This window comes from Melospiza melodia, chromosome 2 (assembly GCF_035770615.1).
Source record: "Melospiza melodia melodia isolate bMelMel2 chromosome 2, bMelMel2.pri, whole genome shotgun sequence".
Classification (NCBI taxonomy): Eukaryota; Metazoa; Chordata; class Aves; order Passeriformes; family Passerellidae; genus Melospiza; species Melospiza melodia.
In genome coordinates this window covers 12,442,122-12,457,524 of record NC_086195.1, presented here as the reverse complement: position 1 = coordinate 12,457,524, position 15,403 = coordinate 12,442,122, and the positions used below count along the sequence as shown (strand labels likewise).

Genomic DNA, 15,403 nt, shown 5'->3' with positions numbered 1-15,403 from the left:
AAAAGCTTGAATTCTGAGGAGGAAAATAACAAAACTAAACAAGGAGCAATATAAGCACTTCTGTTAGTGAAAAGCATATGAAACTTCATCAACTATGTTGTTTTTCATGTGTTTTCTCAGCCTTTCAGGATTCCAGTCTTGGCTCTCTCATTTTTTTGATATACTCTTTTTTTCTACTTCATTACCTTTAATTTTATTTCTTTTGGTTCAGAAGAGGAAAAGATGGAAGCAGTTTCTTTTTTTTTCCTAATAGAAAAAGTCTATTTTCTCCTCTCCATCTGGACATAAACCCAGAAATTCATGTTTGTTTGTACAGATGAAAGTATCTATTTCTATTTTTCTACTTCAGTCATGTCTCCTTTCTTCTGACATAGATCTGATCCTATATTTGTACATTCCACATGTTGCCTTCCTACAGTATTAGCAGAGGGCTGTGACACCAGTGACCCGCAAATTGCACAGCTCCAGATTGCACTCAGATTTTATTCTCATTGGCATTTCTTATACCGTGCAAGAAAATTCATCATTAATAATTGAATTGTATATTTAAGGGTGCCTATATGTGTAGAGGAGGACAGTGAAGATACATAGAAGGTGAATCACTTCTAAAATTGAAAAATCCCTGAAGAAGTTTTAAATATTCACAGATCAAAATCTATTTCAGCTCTGTGACCTTATCTTGAAAAATATACAAGAGTTTTCTTTACCTCCGTGCATTAGAGGTAGCAAAAAGACTGTACAGAGATCAAACAGAGTGAAGCATCACTCAATAAAAGTGAGTCTCAGAGGAATATTTGGGTTATAAGGTGCTCTTACAACCATTTGTAATTTCATTGAATTCCTTTGTACAAATGTTCATTTCTTCAGTGGCTGGAAAGGCGCAGTGTGGGTTTGCAGGCCGGGTTCCTTCAGAAAGGTGCAGAGCAGGATTGTGAGAATGAGAGTGGGTGTGCAAGCAGGGCACCCCTGTGAGTGTGCAAAGAGGCACAGCCCCACTGAGTATGAGTGTGCACAGCTCACTGCTCTGAGCACCAGTGCACTGCTGCAGCGTGGTGTGAAGGGCGCAGGGGCAGCAGAGGAGTGTGCAAGGCTCCCTTGTGATTGTCTGGTGCAGTGCTGCAGGGCGTGAGTGCAGGGCACTGCTGTAGTGTATGAGTGTGCAAGGGCTGCAGTGTGAGAGTGTGCAAGGCACTGCTGCAGGGTGTGAGTGTGCAAAACCTGCTGCAGTATGTGAGTGTCCAAGTGTGCAAGGACTGCTTTAGTGTGTGAGTGTGCAGGGCACTGCTGCAGTGTGTGAGTGTGCAAGGCACCACTGAAGTGTGTGAGTGTGCAAGGGCTGCAGCGTGTGAGTATGCAGGGCACTGCTGCAGTGTGTGAGTGTGCAAGGCACCACTGAAGTGTGTGAGTGTGCAAGGGCTGCAGTGTGTGAGTATGCAGGGCACTGCTGCAGTGTGTGAGTGTGCAAGGCACCACTGAAGTGTGTGAGTGTGCAAGGGCTGCAGTGTGTGAGTGTGCAAGGCACCACTGAAGTGTGTGAGTGTGCAAGGCACTGCTACATCATGTGAGCATGCAAGGACTGCTGCAGTGTGAGAGTGTGCACGGCACTGCTGCAGCGCATGAGTGCAGGGCACTGCTACAGCATGTGAGTGTGCAATGATTGCTGCGGTGAGTGTGCAAGGACTGCTGCAGTGTATGAGTGTGTAGGGCACCATGGGGAGTGTGCAGGGCACTGCTGCAGTGTGTGTGTGCAGGACACTGTTGTGAGCGTTGGATGTAATGGAGGGGCTGCAACGTCCAGGCCTCTGTGTGAGGACTGAGGGAAACACAAGTGATGTGACTGTCATCATGGGAAGCTGCTCTTGGACACCCAGCCAAGACAGTGGCACCAAAAATTTCTTGTTTATGGAACCAAGGGATGCTTCCAAATCAACCACCCTTGTCATTATGGGGGAATTGAGCTTGTGGGTGTTAATTGAGAACACCAGAAAACTGGTGGAAACAGGTCCAGGAGATTCCAAATACAGCCGGATGACAGCTTTTTGGTACAGGACTCAGGGAGCTGACTCAGAGAGGTGACCTCTGTGATTTGTCACTTGTTCCCAGAGAGACTCTTGTGGGTGAACTGGTGAATGGTGACCAGCTTGGCCACAGTGACTGTACAGCAATTAAATTTGAAATCTCAGTTGTCTTGTCTGCACCTGTCTTGCACCCAATATGAACTAGGCACAGGCTAGCATGGTTGGAAAACCATCATGCTTTATTAATGTGTCCATGGCAAAGCTGTTATCCCAAAATTTGTTCTTTCCCATGGTGTACATGAAACCCAATCCCCCAGAGAGTGGAAGTATAATCCCTTACAGAGTGAAAGTATTTGACTTATTTTCAGTTCTGCACAGAAAGCGGTGCTGGAGTGCTGGATGGCAAATCCTCAAGGCCAGCATCAGGACTATCAATGCTTTTCATTATTTACATATATTAACAAACCAATTATGTGGCTCTCTAAGTATTTAATATTCTATCTTCTATTGTTTAAAAAAATTCCCTTGTATTTTATGCAAATTAGTCTGCTTGCTCAGTCTTCCTCTTCCCTAGGGTCAGTGGGTTTCTTGGATTGGTGAGCCAGGAGCCAGTGGCCATGAACAACCCCTGCCAGAAGCTCCTGTTATCCAGCTGGGGAGTTGAGTTTATGAATTTCTTTCTGCCATTGTCTTCCCTTTGGGACAACCCTTGCTGTCTCTCATTTTCTCACTGGGACAGCTCCTGGTATCTCATCAACCCATCTATCCCATCTGCCCAGCTTTTGGGTACTCCATTTCCCATTGGGACAGCTGTAGCTAGGGCAAATTTGAGCCATCCAACCTGATCTTGAGTCCCAATGTAACTGAAGGAAAAAACTATTCCACAATCAATCTTGTGTCTGTTTGTTTAACCGGAATGAGAAGTTTGTTTTATAATACATCAGAAAATTGTCTTTCAGTTGAAGATGACATATTTTTCTCATTTAAAATGTTTTCAAAATTTCAGTCAAAAAATATTTCTATGATGTTCATAGAATCAGGATGCAAAAATGTATTTCAGTATAATAATGTATTTTGTTTGTTTTATCTAATGAGTTTTAATTTTGAATGTATTCTAGAATATAACATATGTCGAGAAAAGGAAGTGCTCTGATGTTTTGATTTTTGTCTTTGAAATTTAATGCAGCTAAGCACATCAGTGTGCTTACCTGATCCACAAAGGTACCTGAGGAAGCTTTTATCTGAGTCTTGTGGGATTTGGATTCCTAACTCAATTAAATCCTTTCTCTTTCTTTAGATTTGCTTCAACCAAAACATTCATACTAAGCCTTAAAGTAAACTTTGGTGAAAGGTGTAAAGTTTTCTGCTCAAACTCAAATATTAGTGATTTAAATTTCCTTTGCCTAATGAGATTGAGGTAGTGAACTACTGTATTACTCTGGTGACCTCTTTCTCTTTGGTAAGCTGTCTTAAGTGTGGCAAACATGTGGCATGTGGATGTGGGAAGAGAAAATGTCAAAGACAGGAGCAAAGATTTACAAAACTTAATAACTTTCATAAGCTTTAGCTTCTTGACTTAATATGGACCCAAAGAAAAGGAAGGAAAGTGCCAGATGCTGTAATAATATGGGTTCTTCTGAAACAGAGAAGAAGTGTACAAATAGATTTATAATGACTTTTTGTAATCCTGGAGTGCAGATTTGCTATAGTTAATATTTTCTCTTTAAAGTTCAGTTAATATCGTTGTTTCTTGCTAAGTCTTTCATGAAGTTCCTTTTGGCTTAAACTATCATGCTTGTACTTAGTAACATCTGCAGTAAAGGAGAATACATCATAAAAGAATCTTCAATTAAAAATTAGTTTCTGTTTCATAAGAAAATATGTGCTTTCTTTAGGCATTTGATGATAAATTATCCCAGTGTTATACATTAATAGAAGGTTTTCTTGTAGTTTTGGAAAATGAGAATAATTTTTTTCTTGTTCCCAGAATCTGTTAGTAGTCCCAGAGTTTTTGGTAGCCATTAAATAATGGGGGTTTTTTGTATAAAAGCGGATCTACAAACTGACAATGACTACATTTCTTATATTTGCTTAATACATATTTCCTAATCATTATGGTAGTTGGTGTTGGTAGTGAGGTTCAGGGTAATGTCAAGGATTTATTTTTCCTTTCAGTCATTCACACAGAAAATGTTAAAGGGCTCTTGGGACTAAAAATGCAAAAGAGACGGAAAATGTGTCCTTCCCAGAAGCTGGATCTGGATGCTTGTCCACATGTACACAAACCAGATTACCAGAACCTATTACCAGTGTAATAGATTCTGCATTTGCAGATTTTTTGAAACTGGTTAATATATGTAATGACAGAACAGAATAGACTGTTACAAGGGCAGTAATTTTTTAGAATGCCACCTGCTGAAGATACAGCCTCCTGGAGGGAGCATTTTGTGGGGATTTCCTCCATCTTTAATCATTATTTGCCCCAGTCTGGTGGCAGCACAGTGCTGACCTGTGCTGTGCAGAATCCCTCTGGTTTCCCAGAGCTTTGCTGGTCATTCCCAGGCCACCAGGGTGCCCTGACAGCCATAGCCAGGGCACAGAGCCACTGCCCTGCCAGACAACTCTGCCCTGGGCCTCCTTCCCTCCTCCCCGACTCAGCCTTTCCGTCCAGCTCTGCTCCACCAACCTGCCCCAAAACATCCGTGGGAAGAGGACACTGTTCTCTCTTCAAGTGTTTAAATGTTTCTGGACTGTCTCAAAACTGCTGATGATTACTGAAGCCTTGCTTAGAAGGTTCCTAATGGCACCATACATTTGTATTAACATATTGATATAAATATTGACATGATACCCTTATCATCCATATCAAGAACACTGCAATTACTAGGTCAATTATTTTGTCATGCACACACACAGTAAATAAAATTGAAACAGTGATATATGCTACAGATTATTAAAAAAATTCTTCCCAGCTTTGGGAAAAATAAATTACTTGGTCATATTGAGTAAAGAAAAATAAAAACTTCCTAGAGCTTCTTTTTGCTCTCTAATGCTATACTACATTCTAGGTTCTATTTAATTGCAGTTCTAAACACAAATAGCTGTCTGACACATATATGGCTTTAAATAAATCCATACCTGCAGTTTCAGTCTAGCAGGATACTTGTAGGCAAGAAACAGCCATCAAAACCACTGTGAGCTGTATGCAGTTAACATATTCTTTCACAAAGAATATTGATATTTTAAATCCTAGATCCCAGTTTCCATATATTAAATTTCTCCTAGTATTTTAAGAGTTAAAGTAATGTAGAACAGAATAATAATGTATTTTTTAAAAGTATGCATATTCCTTGTAACATCATGGCCTATTTATACTTAATAATTATATGGTTAGGACTTTTAATCTCTGAAATTTTAAAGTAACGATACTTTGATTCAAAGTCCATTTGAAATAAAGTGTTTCTTTGGGTTTTAGCTCTTTCTGAAGCTCTCACTGCAATCCTTTGCATTTCTGCACAGTATTAGTCACATAGTCACGATAATGCAGTTTAACAAATTTCCACTAGATAAGTCACAGCAACAAGGTAATTGTAATCTCCTATGCACGTGTTGTCATTTGATTAATTTTAATCCTCTTGTATTATAAACTAATCTGCTGATTTTTCTTATATTTACTGCAAGTGGACAGTTCTCACATATTTAGTTATCACAGTTCAGCTGATATTCAGCAACTTTGTGATTTAAGTGATTGAGTTCTTCATGGAACCAATTTAGAGGTATCCAGTGCAGCTGTTACTTGAGTGCTACTGAAATTCCAACATGAAAAAATCCTTGATCTTCCTCATAATCTCCAAAATGAAGCTACTGGTGAACAGAATGTATTTTCAGAAGCAGTTTCAATAATTGAGAGATTATGGAAGAGATGAAATAATTTGCCATCTGCTATGCAACATGATACCCCAGTATGGCCCAGAGATTCTTTTCTCTGGGAAATCGCCTTCCTACCCTTACATGTGCTTGTTCAATTTTTAGAAATTAGTCCAACCTCTCCCCAGTTCTCTTCAGGCTGAGTTACTATTTTGTTTCAGTCACTTGTTTAGTCATTCCAGAAAGAGTTTTAATACCAGCATGTACCAGACTTGAATTCACATCCTCATGATGAGATTCTATATCTAAACATAAACGTGTAATATATATAATATTACATAAAAAGTTATACATTATGTAGAAATGGTGTGAAAGTGAGACTGGATGGAAGTTGTCTTTCAAAATAAATCAGTCTAGCAGGACAGAATGTTTGGGGAGCAGGGAAGAAAGAAACTTGAACTCTTAAAGTTCAGAAAGGACTGCAGATAATCTGGTATAGCCACATAAGGATTTGCTGCTAACAACACCAAAATTGTGAGTTTGATCCCAATATGGGCCATTTACTTAAGAGCTGAACTCAATTATCCTTGTGGGTCCCTTCCATCTCAGACTATTCTGTCATTCTGTGAAAGAAACAGAGGATGTTTCTTTCTGTTCACCCTCAAATAAAGTTTTATAGTAAATATAACAAAGAAGAACTAATTAATTTCAGATGGGCACAGAAATTAATGCAGTTTAATATCAAGCTTTGGAAATTAATCTAATAAACAAACTTGTGTTTTGTGGCTGTTGATTAAATTATGCCTCCATCCCTATGCTGTAGCTGTAAATGTACAGACAGTCGCTGAGCTGGAAATGAATAATTGAAAAAAGGTAGCAGATAGAAACAAACAGATTAAGAATCTGTGCACCAGGTCTGGGCAAGATGGAGTTTTGTTTATTCACAGCAGCCTTTATGGTGCTATGTTTTGGATTTGTGACTAAAAAAGTGTTGGTAACACACCAGTATTCTGACTATTGCTGAGCAGTGCTTGCGTCACAAGAATTCTCTTTTTCCCATTCTACTCCCCAGGTGTGGGGCACAAGGGACTGAGAGGGGACACTGTTGGGACAACTCACCCAAATTGGCCAAAGGGATGTTCCATGCCAAATAACATCATGATCCGAAATAAATTTGTGAGGTTTTGGCTTTTGAGGTAGCCATTGTTCAGACACCAGCTGGGCATTTTTCTGTTTGTGGGAGATAGTGAGGAAGTGCTTATACATCACTTGTGGGTCTTTTCTCTTCTACTTTTATCTTGACCAATTACTTTTCTTTTGCTTTTCCTATTCTCTCCCCTGTTTTGTTTGTTGCACGTGTGGCTTGGTAATTGAGAAGCTGTGTGGGTTCTTGCTGCTGGCCTGGGGTCAATCCAGCAGAACCTGGTCAGTCCAGTCCAGCCAGGACACCTTTAAAGTTTGGGTTTACAGAGCTTCTTAATTTATATGACATGGTAAAACAGAATAGGAGGGTTGGAAAGGTGCAAAAGGGACTGAATAAGCAACTGGGAAAAACTCTTGGTTTAGAGTAGGAACTTAGGAAGTGCAGCATGTGCTCCTGCATTGGTCTGTCTTGAAGAGTTTTTTTTTTCCTCTTAAAATAGCTTTTGTGATTTAACATTTTCTACAAAATACTTGTGGTAATTAAAGGAATAGTAATAATTCAGAAAAAAAATCTATTTGATTTGGCTTGGATTAGGTAAAAGAGAGAATGACATAAAAAAAAACTTCCCACCAGATTGACATAAAGCTATTTTCATGCTTATTATGTCTCTAAGTAGCCCAGTACCTAGACATATATACCCTGTTTCTTGTTAGTACAGTATTCGGAAGCTGAAAAGCAGTATTTTTAATTAATTTATGGCAAGACATAGATTTCTTTTTTCATTATTCCTCGTCCTGTGAGCTAATGCATTTGCCAAAAATCCTCAACCACCACAACTACCCCTTTCACAACTTGTCTGGGATTTGGAAAAATGCAGTTTTTAGGAACTAACTTCTTTAATAGATGATGATATCCAAAATAATTTTTCTGTTTCCCTGAAATGTCATTCAACGTCTTTTTCTATACTGGCACCCTTTCCTGACAGCCACTACACAGTTTTAGACTGAGAACAAAATATGTGTTTTTATCCTAAACCATAATTTTACATGAGTTTTCAAGAGAATGAAAAATGCCTTTTCAAAACGAAAATGCTGTATCCACCAGGAGTGCAGTATAGCAATATGTAAAGCTGTAACAGCAGTCAGTGCAAAAAGAAATTTAATTGCATATAAAATACCTGATGTGGTCATTTGATAACATTAATATTAATTTTTTTTTTCATTTTCCCAATTTCATACTGGTAGTACTTTGAAATATAAAATCTAAGGAGTCTAAGAATAGAACTGACCATGTTCTCTCTCATCTCCATAATGTGTTGTTTCTAAGCTCTGCTTCTTCATTCCTGTCAGAGCTTATTTTTGTATCAAATAAAAGCATACGCACACCAAAAATAGACAATCTTTGCATGTCTTCATAATGAGAACCCACACCAGAATACCATGTGTTATGTTGGATAGAGGTAATTGGCTCAGGCACTGTAATGAGTGTGCTATAAACTATAAAATCTAAATTTTTATTTTATTATTTTAATGCTTGCTAGTCTAAGCAAAAATCAGAAGTTACAAGGATGATAAAGTGTAAAGTAATCCAGAACAGACTGTGATTTTGATGGTAAAATATTGTTGTGGAAATTGTTTTAAAGAAAGTAATCCCGAGTCTTATGCATCACTTAATGAACTTTTAAAATGCTGTTTTATGAGCAGCCAATTAAGGAAAGCCTATTTTCTTGACCTTGCTATTTGCCACCCTACCCAAAAATCCTACAGCACGTATACAGCATCCTTTGATTTCTCTACCCATCATATTTACTCTCCCTACGTACTTACAAATAAGATGCCATCTTATTTCTGCATCCCTTAGTGCCCTCCTTGACAATTTTTTCAGCTTTAGAAGCAAGACCAGGTGCTTCCTCCTTTACATGCCCACTTTTCTGAATTTTTTGCGATTTATGATATCACTTCTTTGTCAGGTTTGCAAATGCCTTATTAAAAAACCCCAAAGTATCTGACAAATAAATAGAAGAGACAGTGATATTGCATAATCCTTTGTATATAAAATTCAGAGAAGAATTACGAACAGAGATGACCAGGAAAAAGTAAATCTGTTGCTAATTTTTATTTAATTAAATATCATTACGTGAAAAACAATTAGGATAATTTGCTATTTCTTTTAAAAATGTTTTAGGAGAACTGATTTTAACCGTCAGACCTATTTTCTATCTGGAAATCAGATTTTAACTAATGTATTGAAAAAGTGAAGACCTTTACTAGCCTTGAAACCTATATATTTAATTGGAGCTTTTAAATGAGAACAGACTGCAGCAGCACACCCAGGAGTCATTGACTTCATATTTTTTGTCTTTTTCAGCACTGAATTTTACCTTGAAAATTATACATATGATACCAAAAATTAAGGGGAAGGCCTTTTTAGTAATGTTAGATATTCTGTGTGTTGGTTCCTATCCAGCAGATACAGCCTGCAAGACACTTGTGTATTGAGCAGAACGGTCTCATTATTAGGGGAGTGATGCAGTGTGGTTTATTTCATACCCTGAAATCACTCATGGAAATAACTGAGTGGATTATATTTGTCCTGGACTCTGTATTGTGCTATTATGTGTAGCAATAACAGACAGCATATTAAAACAGAGATTAGGGACTACAACCATTCTTTTGAAGGCAGTTCTGAAATTTCAAAGCTGTTGAATTATTCAAGTATATTTCAATTTATAAAACATGAGTGACTGTTGATGATGTGACGGTATAAATAAAAACATTGAAAAGTATGGAGTCTATTTTTTTCCCCGTAGTTGTTTTGAACCATCGTAATTGAAGGTGTTGATTTTGTGTCAGTAACAGGCATAAGTAAGAGAAGAAACATTAGACAATTTATTTGGTCAATGCCCTACTTTTCCACAAACAAAAAAAAAATCCAGTCAAGATAGAAATGGACACAATTACAATATGAAACTGACTAGAAATATTCAATCTATTTAGCATTAAAAAATCTGAATGAATATTAAACTTTTGTTGTTTTCTGACTCTATTTACAAAGCCAGTGGCACACATTTAACATGTATATATGTAACATTTTTAAGGTAGCAATGTCAATATAAAAATCAAAAGAATTCTCTGAATATATGTTTGGGTCTTTTAAAGTGTATCTTTATGTTCCTCAAGGAAATTGGGCTTATAATTAGTTTTTGATACATCCAAGTTTTTCTAGACTGAAGAAATCAGTTGTGCTCTACACACCACATGCAGAAAGGGCTGGCTATGGTGCATGCATGCTATCATCATCATCTGAATGTTCACAGTATTATTTTCAAGGACATGACAGTCTGTTTTCATGATGGGGTTTTAAGCTTCTGTTTATGTTTCTCAGTTAGTGTGGAACTGGGAGCATTTTATGCAGAGATCGACAGTTATCTCCTGAAATATCAGCTATCAGAAAATATCACAGTGTGCCTTATGATGGGAATGATGATTTTCTATTATATCTGACAAAATTGAATTAGCACCTTCACATAGATTAGCACATTGGCTGAGTGTGAGGATTTTCCTGGAAGATTTTTAAGGCATTAAGCCTTCCAGCTGTAATAAGGTTAACAAGTTCTAAGTGACTTGAATGTCAGTGTTGGCAGTTTAAGTGGTATAATATTTCTGAAAGCAGGAAGAGAAACAGTCTCATGTTCACTTCATTCAAAGACCACTTTAAGAAGAGGACATATGTTTCTTTAAGGTTATCACTGAGTGTAACTGTAATAAAGCACAGAATTACAGAATGATTGAGGTTGAAGACACCTCTGTAGGTCATACCGTCCAACCAGAAATGGTTTTTCAGCACCACGTCTCTCTGGCTTCTAAATATCTCCAAGAATGGAGGGTTCACAACCTCCTGTCTGAATTTTCAGTAAACCTTACAGAAAAAGATATTTCCTGGTGTTAAGAAAGAGCCTGCTGTGTTTCAATATGTGCCCGTTGCCTCTTGTCCTATTACTGGGCACCAGTGGAAAGAGCCTGGCTCTTTGCACCTTCCCTTCAGGTTTTTGTACTCATTACTAAGATCCCCCCTAAGCCTTCTCCAGGCAGAACAGTCTCAGCTCTCAGCCTGTGCTCACAGCAGGGGTGCTCCAGTCCTTTAATCAGCTTTGTGGGCCTTTGCTGGACGCTGCAGTCTGTACATATCATTTGTATTCAGGAGCCCAGAGCTGGACACAGCACTCCAGGTGTGGGCTCGTTAGTTCTGAATCCAAAACACAGCACTTGTAACAGCTGCTGAAAAGAAATTAACTCTTCCCAGCTGAATCCAGGACAAGTAGACATTCTCTTCAAATATCTGGTGGGACATTTTGATGTGGTTTGTGCCAAAAAATGAACAAATAGTTCCGCGAATATATAGATAATTCAGATGATCCCTAGAAGGCTTTTCTAGAATCATAGAATATGCTGAGTTAGAAGGCATTTACCAGATCATGGAGTCCAACTCCTGGCCTGCACAGGACACCCTAAGAATCACACCAAGTGCCTGAGAGTGCTGTCCAAACACTTCTTGAACTCTGTCATGCTTGGTACTGTGACTGCTTTTCTGGGGAGCCTGTTCCAGGCTGAAAAGCAGTTTCTGATATCCAACCTCAACTCCACTGACACAACTTCATGCCTCAAGTCCTGTCATGTGTCATGAGAGTGAAGAAATTGGGACCTGCCCTTCTGTTTCCCTTCATGAGGATGTTGAAGATGCCAATGATATCTCCCCTTGTTCTCTTCTCCAGGCTAAGCAAGACAAGTAACCTCATACAGTCTCCCCTCCAGTCCTGTCACCATCCTCATGGCCCTCCTTTGGATGTTCTCTAACAGTTTATTTTCTTTCCTGTATTGTGGCACCCAAAACTGTCCCCAGCACTTGAGGTGAGGCGCCTCCAGTGAAAAGCAGATCAGAACAATCCCCTTTCTTGCCCAGCTGGCCATGCTGTCCCTGATGCCTCCAGGACAGGGATGTCCCTCCTGACTGCCAGGGCCCTGCTGGCTCATTTTGCCATCAGCCAGGACCCCCAGGTCCCTTATGAAAAATATGCTGAAACAAAGCCAGTGTCATCCACCCTGCATATTTAATCCTTCCTCCAATACATAGAACTCGAGATGGTGTTATTCAGCAATATATTCTCATGGATTCTGCAAGTTAAAGGAACTGGGAACAATTAGAACTGAATATCCTGAGAGAGAAGACTTACAAACTAATAATGTAAACCATCATGTACTAGTTAAATTAAGCAGTGAAAAGCAAGATTACAATCTGATGATAAAGTATAATGAAGAAGTTATTACCTGGTAACTTATATAATGAAATTAACACTGCTTAGAGCTGGCTGTTAATTCAGTTTTGGCATTGGGATTTAGAAGCAGAGAGAAATAAAATCAGGTGAGAGAGAATGCTCTTTCAGAGAGGTAAAAATGAAATGATAAAAGATGTAATTGAATCCTGGACTACATGAAAGTTAGTTTCTTTGGTCCTAAGGGGAAGGTAATAGTGTAGCTTTGTTTCCATTCCCTTCAATTTATGCATGAGTACAAGTCTTATTAGGGCCTTGTAACAACACTTACTAATCTTTAGGAACTGTTGTGTAGGAAAATTGGAACAGGGACATATTATTTTCCCTTCCTGGTCATAAAAGTTAATGCAGGAGGAGATGGTCCAAAGATATATGAAATATCTGTCTGCGTGAATTCTTTTCACAATGCAAATTCATTCTAAATTTTCACTCACTCAATTCACTCACTTTTCCCCCAACTTTCTATGTTGGATCAACTTAGGGTATTGCTTACACAGGGATGTGTGAAAATGTCTGAGTCTTTCTTATTTTGCAATATATAATAAGTACTGTGGCATTACCTAAATACAGAACTCAAAAAATCACTATATAGTATATTTTTCTCCCAAGCGGCAGATCAGAATATTGTCTAAGTTTTAAGTGCAAATACTGCTTTACCTTGCACGGTAGCTGAAATTCTCTGTTAAAGTCAGAACAATTCCAGGATGAAAATAGAGCTTTTCAAAAGTTGATTTTCTAAGATGGCTATCTAGCTATTTCAGCTCTTTCAAAGTTAATAAAGTGTCAAATTCAAAACCAAAATATTTATATGAGACATAGTATTGAGAAGAAATAAATTGTCCTTTGGATGCACTGATTGCTTTCTACTGACTGGATTGGGTCCTGGTTAACTAGCTGAGACTGGACTCTGAGTTTTTCAGTGTATGAACCTAATGGTGAATTTTCATGGTTGAAATAGCTTTAAAATTACAAACTTTTGATGAGGAAGGAATTGTAGAAAATAGCTCTTTTCCTTTTGTTGTTTTGATATTCTTAACTAAAAATATAGGGGACAAGGGTGTGAGTTTGGTGGGTTTTTTTTGGCCTTGGGGTTTAGTTATGTTACTGGAGTTTGGCATGTCAAATAAATTTAGTTTTGCTTTCTGATAAGCAGTTATTGTGGGACAGTATTGGTGAGGGATGATGTTATTTCAACTGGAAAAAAAAAAGAAAATATTAATAACCCTAATTTGTAATGTAGTTCTGGAAAGTCAGGAATTCCAACTAAGATCTGTTTAACATGTTTTTGAATAATCCATTTATATTACTGATAGTAATTTTCCTAAAAGTAACTTTTTGTGCATCTGGTCTTATTGTAAAGACAGTTTTTTTCTCTTCCTTCAAATCTATCCCAAACTTTCATACAATTTGGTTCAGACCACAACTCATTGTCCTAATATCTTCTGAGGCTTTCACTCACATGGTAACACTGAAGATATTTGAGTGATGAAATTTAGATGGTGACACACTGTGAACCACACGCCCTCTGTGTTGCAATAATTTCACTTCAGCATTGTGTAACTGGTCATGCTGGAGTTCCACAAAATATAAAAGAGCAATTTTTCAGTTACTGCTCAGAGATTATCAACATTTAGCAATATATATCCTAACAGCTCTGTCCACTATAGACAAATACAAGACATAAGCATAATGAAAATGGATTTATTTTTCAGGGACAAAAAGCATACTGCTAGTCCCTCAAAGGACTTTTTTTTCAAATACAATACTTTCCCACAATAAAGACTGCTTTGTGAATAGTGCTTTCCAAAGCCTTTGACAATCTCTTGTCATTTTCTCTTCTCTTGTAGCTGATGGATGCACTGACTGGTCTGTGGATTACAAGAAATATCAAGTTCTAGTGGGAGAACCTGTTCGTATAAAATGTGCACTCTTTTATGGATATATTAGAGCTAATTACTCCCTAGCCCAAAGTGCTGGACTTAGTTTGATGTGGTACAAAAGCTCTGGACCTGGAGATTTTGAGGAACCTATAGCTTTTGATGGAACCAGAATGAGCAAGGAAGAAGACTCCATTTGGTTCAGACCAACAGTGGTACAAGACAGCGGGCTCTATGCATGTGTTATAAGGTACTATATTTTAATATACTGCATTTTAATTGACCAAACATGAAACAAGGCTCTTAATAGTGAGACTTTAATGCCAAAGAAAATTTTTCTGACTGTGTTCTTGTTTCTTCATTCTCCCGGCATTCCCTTCCCTGAAGGTTTTTATGCCTGACTGGAAATTGCTATTGAATGTCTTGAACATATTAAACTTGCTTTTGTATAAATTTAGTCATTTATAACAAAATCTAAAATTTATAGGGTGGTTGGGACTGGATGAATAAGTCATCTGTTCCTTTCTCTGATTCTGGTTTTACTCTTGGAATCACTATCCCAGAGTAAAAAAGAATTCTTTTTTTTACATTCAGATTTAATTTTACGTAGATTTCATTAAGTGATTTAACTGAATTGACTTTTCTTCTGTAAAAAAAATTTTGCTATTTGATGTAAAGTAGAAATCAAGAAAAAACAGAAGGTGAAATTTCAGCATTTTTGCATACATCCTTTAGAATTACATCTGGCTAAACCTGATAATAGAGGCTGGGTGCCAGATGTCTTCCAAAAAATTTAACCTTCTGATTCATCAAGTTTTATCACCAGAAACTGGATTCTGCTTCTGCTTTCTGCAACAGGTTTCAGCTTCTTTCTGCATCTTTAACATGGTTTACACAGAGATATTTTTCTAGCCCTTTACAGTATTCCTCTCTATCTGGGTAACTATAAACGTGGTCTTGCTACTAATACATGATAGAAAGAGTCAAAAAGCAAAATGTAGAGCAACTGAGTGGCTAGAAAAGGAATGCACAATGCAGCTAGCACAGTGATGCAAGGAAAATGTGGAAATTGTTTTATCAGCAATTGGAAAGGTTTACTGGCTGCCTTTTTTTATAATGGGGTTTTTTTGGTTGTTTGGTTTTGGCTTTTTGTCTTGGATGGAGGGAG

The 15,403-nt window shown here is 37.9% G+C and overlaps 1 protein-coding gene across 3 annotated transcripts in view; it reads left to right on the top strand.

Annotated features, from left to right (window-relative positions):
- IL1RAPL1 (interleukin 1 receptor accessory protein like 1) overlaps positions 1–15,403 on the top strand; it is a 668,131-nt gene that overhangs the window by 343,892 nt on the left and 308,836 nt on the right. For all 3 annotated transcript variants that reach the window (XM_063182325.1, XM_063182330.1, XM_063182319.1), the window contains one exon: positions 14,206–14,485. In XM_063182325.1, the coding sequence (XP_063038395.1) occupies positions 14,206–14,485 (280 nt within the window). The remainder of the gene's footprint in view (positions 1–14,205; positions 14,486–15,403) is intronic.